Here is a 6,141-nt window from a genome sequence, read left to right as displayed (position 1 = left end):
GAACCCAGGAGACAGAGGTTGTAGTGAGCCGAGATCACACCACCACACTCCAGCCTGGGCAACAGAGTGAGACTCCGTAAAAAAAAAAAAAAAAAAAAGTATGCTAGTAATTTCTGAACTCAAGAACTCTGAAGATGGAGGGATTTCTCTGTTTAGTATCTACTTTTTATCTTCAGCAAGTGGAGTCATTGGAGAACTGGCATAATCTCAAAGATCTGTGGTTGCTCAGAGTATTTTTATTGTGTATGATAATTTTAATTGTGCAGGATTATTGCATAGCAGCACATTCTAGGGGTATCATAAAACCTGTTGCCCCATCCCATGCAATGTGTCTCCAGAGTTTACAGTCTTTTTTTTTTTTTGAGACAGAGTCTCACTGTGTCGTCTAGGCTGGAGTGCAGTGGTGTGATCTCTGCTCACTGCAACCTCCGCCTCCTGGGTTTAAGAAATTCTCCTGCCCCAACCTCCCCAGTAGCTTTGATTACAGTCACCCGCCTGCCACCACACCCAGCTAATTTTTGTATTTTTAGTAGAGACGGGGTCTCACCATGTTGGCTAGGCTGGTCTTGAACTCCTGACCGCAAGTGATCTGCTTGGCTTGGCCTCCCAAAGTGCTGGGATTACAGGCATGAGCCACCCTGCCTGGCCCAGAGTCTTAATGAGCAAACTTACTAGAAGAAAAAAAGGAATAAGCACAAAATAAGTATTGCTTTATTTGTTTTATTTGATTAGAATTTATTTCAGTTATCTATTGCATAGCAAACCATTTCAAAACTTAGTGATTTAAGGCAGTAAGTAAAGTTGTGATTTTGTGGATTTCCTGCTCAGGCAGTTCTTGGGGAGTCAAGCAGTTGCTTGATGCCTGGAGGTGGAGGCATTCTGAAGGCTTGACTGACTGAATTAGACATGCAAGAAGACATTTTTAGTCATGTAACTAGCACCTTAGTCAGAATAGTGGGAATAGCTGGGGGCTTGTCAGATATCTCTCTTCATGTGGCTAGCTTGGACTTCCTTTTAGCTTGTCAGTTGGCTTCCGTAGTTAACATTCCAAAAAACCCAAACAGAAGGTACAAGGATTTTTATGACCTAGCTTTGGAAGTCATACAGCATCACTTCTGTTGTGTTCTATTGGTTTCACAGGGTCAGCTTAGATTAAGAATGGGAGGGGATTACATAAGGATTTGAAGGAGATGTTTATTGGGGAGCCACTGTGGGAGACTGTAGATCATAGACTTTGGAGTTAAACCTGGCTTTCAATCCAAGCTTTATCACTTGTTTTGTCTGTGACCTTGAGTGAGTCACTATTTCCCTCCTAGTCTCAGTTCTGTCATTTATGGAATGGCAGTAATAATATCTACTCTTAGATTATAAGGGTTAAATATATGATATATGAAAACCGTTTAACACATTGCCTAGCACCTTTTAAGTACCCAGTAAAGGATAGATATTACTATTATAAGGAAGAGTAGTGATAATAGTTTTTTCATGATTTTTTAAAATAATACCTGAATATCATGTAATTACATTTTTCCGTCTAATAGACATTATAGTTTAATCATGAAGAACTGCCTGGGGCTGGGCGCAGTGGCTCACGCCTGTAATCCTAGCACTTTGTGAGGCTGATGCAGGTGGATTATTTGAGGTCAGGAGTTCGAGACCAGCCTGGCCAACATGGTGAAACCCCATCTCTACCAAAAATACAAAAATTAGCTGGGCATGGTGGTGCACGCCTGTGGTCCCAGCTACTTGGGAGGCTGAGGCCCGAGAATCGCTTGAACCTGGTGAACCTGGGAGGCAGAGGTTGCAGTGAGCCAAGATCATGCCACTGCACTCCAGCCTGGGCCACAGCATGAGACTCTGTCTCAAAACAAAACAAAACAAAAAGAACTGCCTGGGCTCATAGCCTAGTTTGCTGTTTATGGCTAAGTAACTTAATCTGCTTGTGCCTTAGTTTTCTCTTCTATGAATGGGGATGATTATACCTACTTCATAGGACTGTTGTGAGGATTCAATCAATTAATATGTATAAGGTCCTTAGAACACAGTGTCCAGCATTTATTAATGCTCAATAAATGTTACCTATTACTGGCTGAGCATGGTGGCTCACGCCTATAATCCCAGCACTTTGGGAGGCCAAGGCAGGCAGATCACTTGAAGCCAGGTTTGAGACCAGCCTGGCCAACACTGAAACTAAAAATAGAACAAATTATCTGGGTGTGGTGACTCACTCCTGTAGTCCAAGCTACTTGGGCAGCTGAGGCATTAGAATCATTTGAATCCGGGAGGCGGAGGTTGCATTGACCTGAGATCGCACTACTGCACTCCAGCCTCAGTGACAGAGCAAGACTCTGTCTCACTAAAAAAAAAAAAAAAAAAGTTACCTGTTATCAATAGTCGTATGTCCTCAGTGTCATTTATTATTTAGTCTTTTAGAATTGGAGAATAACTTTTATAAAGGGTATAAGTAGGACATTACTTTCTCTTTCATTCAGTTCTTCTATCAAATAATTATTAAGCACTATGTGCCAGATGCTCTTCTAGACAGTGGGTATGAAGCAATTAACCGATTTAATTAAATTCAAATTTTTGCTAGGTTTTAGTTGGTCTCTGATTATAGGTTTGTGATATTTACAGATATTGGTCTCATACTTTGTTATTTTTGTTCTTCAGTTTCATACGTGTTTTGAATAGAACATCTGAAAACAGATTAAAGGAGGTGGCCATTAATTTTGAATCACATTTATTGTAATGAAAATTTTCATTTTTAGGGGTATCTAACTATCAAGTTGAAGAAGATATAGGAAGGTTGAAGTCTTGTCTCACTGGCTTCCTTCAGGAATATGGTTTATCTGTAATGGTGAAAGATGATTATGTCCATGAATTGTGAGTATTTTGTAGGGTGTCTAAGAGATGATACCTCACCTGTCATAAGGCTAATCAAAATTCATGTCTCTGTGCTCTCCTCTAGTTGCCGATATGGAGCTGCTGAGCCACATACCATTGCTGCATTCTTGGGGGGTGAGTTCCATATATAAGAAGACTCACCTGTTATTAATAGTACAGTTACTATTTTAATATGAAGTTTTGTCGTAGCTATTTTAATTAGGGAGGGCAGTGAAGCAGGATGTTATATTTCTTTTTCTTTTTTTTTTTTTTTTGAGACACAGTCTCGCTCTTTTGCCAGGTTGGAGTGTAGTGATGTGATCATAGCTCACTGCAACCTCAACCTCCTGGGCTCGGCCTCTTGAATAGCTGGGACTACAGGCATGTAGCAACGTGCCTGGCTAATTTTTCAGTTTTTTGTAGAGAGAAGGTCCCACTGTGTTGCCCAGGTTAGGATACTTACTCAGTTCCCCCTTTACTGGTCTCCCTGCCTTCCGTTTCTCATGCTGCCAGCCAACTTAAACTTCTGAACAGTCATTCATCCTTCTAAAGCATAGCTCTGATTGTGTCCTTCTACTAACCCTCTGCCCTCAACGGTTCCCAAAGCAAGCCCAGGGACCTTGGCTTGACATTAAAAACCCTGTATTCTGGTTCTACTCAGCCTCTCTAGCATTGGTTTTATCATATTACTCGCATTCCCCTCAGGCATGCTCTTTGATTTCCTACTCCTAGATCTTTGCTTCTCTGGGGCTATTTGCCTTAAAAATATCTTTTTCTGCATATCCAAAAGCTACATATTCTTCAAGGCCCAACTTAAAAATGACGTCTTTCATAAAAGCTCCCTTTACTTCCCTCTCTCACTCTACTTCCCCCTTGTCTTAGTCACCTTGGGCTGCTGTAACAGAATATCATAGACTTATAAACAACAAAAATCTATCACAGAGTTCTGGAGGCTAGAAGTCTGGGATTAGGGTGCCAGCATGGTCAGGGTCTGGTGAGAGTCTGTTTCCTGGTTCATGGACGGCTCTCTCTTCTGTGTTCTCACATGGTGGGAAAAAAAATGTCAAGAGAAGTTTCTGGGGTCTCTTTTAAGGGCAGTAATCTTATTCATGAAGGTTCTACCCTCTTGACCTAATCACCTACCAAAGGCCCTATCCTCACACAATTATACTGGGGGTTAGGATTTAAACATATGAATTTGAGGGGGACACAAACCATTTAGTGCCTAACACTCCTCAAAAAAATACTACTGTCCTTTCTGTGATCTCCTATAGACTGAACTGTTTGCTTATGGCATTTTCCTTCTAGATATTGAATGTTTTGAAGGCAGATTTAGGTCTGATTAATATTTGAAGTGTTCAAAATGTAAATGAATCATAAGACTTAGAAAACTATTTTCTAAGCAAATCCAAATTAAAGCCTGATTTGTAATAATTTATTTTAAACTAAAACCAAGTTTCTTGTGCCAGAATAGCCGAGTTAACTGCCAGTTCACAGAAAAGGGCAAATTATTATTTATTCAGATTTAGTCCAGAATCTGAGAAGAGGTACAGTCAGATGGATGGACTAGATGACTTACCTATAGCAGAAAAAAAGTATAAATTGAAGGTTTTTTTTTTTTTTTACTGCTATGCATTCTATAATCATTTTGCATAGTGCCATTATATCCCGTCACTTTTTTCAGGTTTTGTTTGAATGCTGTCTTCTCTGTGATGCCATCCCTGACTCCCCTATTTAAAACCGAACCCCTCCTCCTGCATTTGTATCTCCCTTATTTGATTTTTCTCTTTAGTGTCTGTGGTCAGTTGGCGTACTACATATTCTATTTATTTGTAAGTTATCTCTCTCGCTGCTAAAAAGTAACATGAGGGCAAGTGGATCTTTTTGTCTTTTTTCCCTACTGTATCCCTACTGCCTAGAACAGTATTTGGTACATGGTAGTCACAAATTCTGTCCAGTCAGCTGAGCATGGTGGCTAACGCGTGTAAGGCCTCCACTTTGGGATGCTGAGGTGGCGGATCACTTGAGGTTAGGAGTTGGAAACCAGCCTGGCCCACATGGTAAAACGCTGTCTCTATTAAAAATACAAAAAAAATTAGCCAGGTGTGGTGGTGGGCATCTGTGATCCCAGCTACTCGGGAGGCTGAGGCAGGAGAATCACTTGAACCTGGGAGGAGGAGACTGCAGTGACCTGAGATCATGCCACTGTACTCCAGCCTGGGTGAGAGAGTGAGACTCTGTCTCAAAAAAAAAAAAAAAAAAAAAAAAAAAAAAAAAAAAAAAAAAAAAAAAAAAAATTCTATCCAGTCCATGAATATTTGGGAAAGAGGAATCTTTAGGTTATAAAAGATGCACAACTTTTTTTCTTACTTTTTTTTTCTTTTGAGTAAATATAGCAGTCTGGCAATATTTAATATAGATCCTTCCTAAACTACAAATGCATTTAGAACAAATACACCTTTCTCCTTTTTTATTATAAAAGTTAAAGAGATACAAGGTAAAATTAAAATGGAGCAGAATGGTGTCCTTTGAGAATCTTTTATGCCTGTGTGTATCTTTTAAAGTTTGGTCAACCACACTACTGTTTAGATTTCCTTTAATAACAAAAAGAATTATAGGCTTTTATGTTGATATGACTCAGTAAGCTAACTGCATCTGTTTTGAGTCACTTTCAAATGCTTTTGTTTTTGAAAAGGAAAGATTTCTTTATCCAAATATTTTTATATAATTCTTGAAATTCACTCTTTTCAAAGATTTGCATTTCTCCTTTTTCCTTTCAGGAGCTGCTGCTCAAGAGGTCATCAAAATAATCACGAAACAATTTGTAATTTTTAATAATACTTACATTTACAGTGGCATGTCACAAACTTCAGCAACTTTCCTGTTGTAGAGTAAGCACCTTAGACGGTGTGTTAATGATTGAAACTGTAATTGCCTTTGGGTTGTGCTTTGGTCTGTAAAATTCTAAAGGAGAGCTGCTAAATTGTTTCATTAATAAACATTTTTCTCATTTGTAATCATGTAGTCTTGTTCTTTGTGGGGAGGGGAAAGGAGACAGTCATTTTCCTAGAAAATGAATCCTATCCATTTCTCATTGAGCATCAATATTGGCTTGCAATTTCAAAGTTACTTGCCTTAGATTATCTCTTGTGTTTTATTAAAGATAATTAAACAATTTTTTTTCTTACCGTCTTCAATAGTGAATTTAAGCCATGTGCAAATGTTAGCGACAGACATTTTATGACCATCATTTGTTAA

At 39.0% G+C, this 6,141-nt stretch overlaps 1 protein-coding gene across 1 annotated transcript in view; it reads left to right on the top strand.

Moving 5' to 3' along the window:
* NAE1 (NEDD8 activating enzyme E1 subunit 1) overlaps window positions 1-5,900 on the top strand; it is a 28,960-nt gene extending 23,060 nt beyond the window's left edge. Inside the window, exons 16-18 of the mRNA XM_037742248.1 lie at window positions 2,754-2,883; window positions 2,969-3,018; window positions 5,664-5,900. Of these exons, the coding sequence (XP_037598176.1) occupies window positions 2,754-2,883; window positions 2,969-3,018; window positions 5,664-5,773 (290 nt within the window). The 3' untranslated portion in view covers window positions 5,774-5,900. The remainder of the gene's footprint in view (window positions 1-2,753; window positions 2,884-2,968; window positions 3,019-5,663) is intronic.
* The last annotated feature ends 241 nt before the right edge of the window (window positions 5,901-6,141 follow it).

This window comes from Cebus imitator, unplaced genomic scaffold (assembly GCF_001604975.1).
Source record: "Cebus imitator isolate Cc_AM_T3 unplaced genomic scaffold, Cebus_imitator-1.0 Scaffold118, whole genome shotgun sequence".
NCBI lineage: Eukaryota > Metazoa > Chordata > Mammalia > Primates > Cebidae > Cebus > Cebus imitator.
Note: the sequence above shows the minus strand (reverse complement) of the source record. Positions and strands in the feature narration are given on the sequence as shown.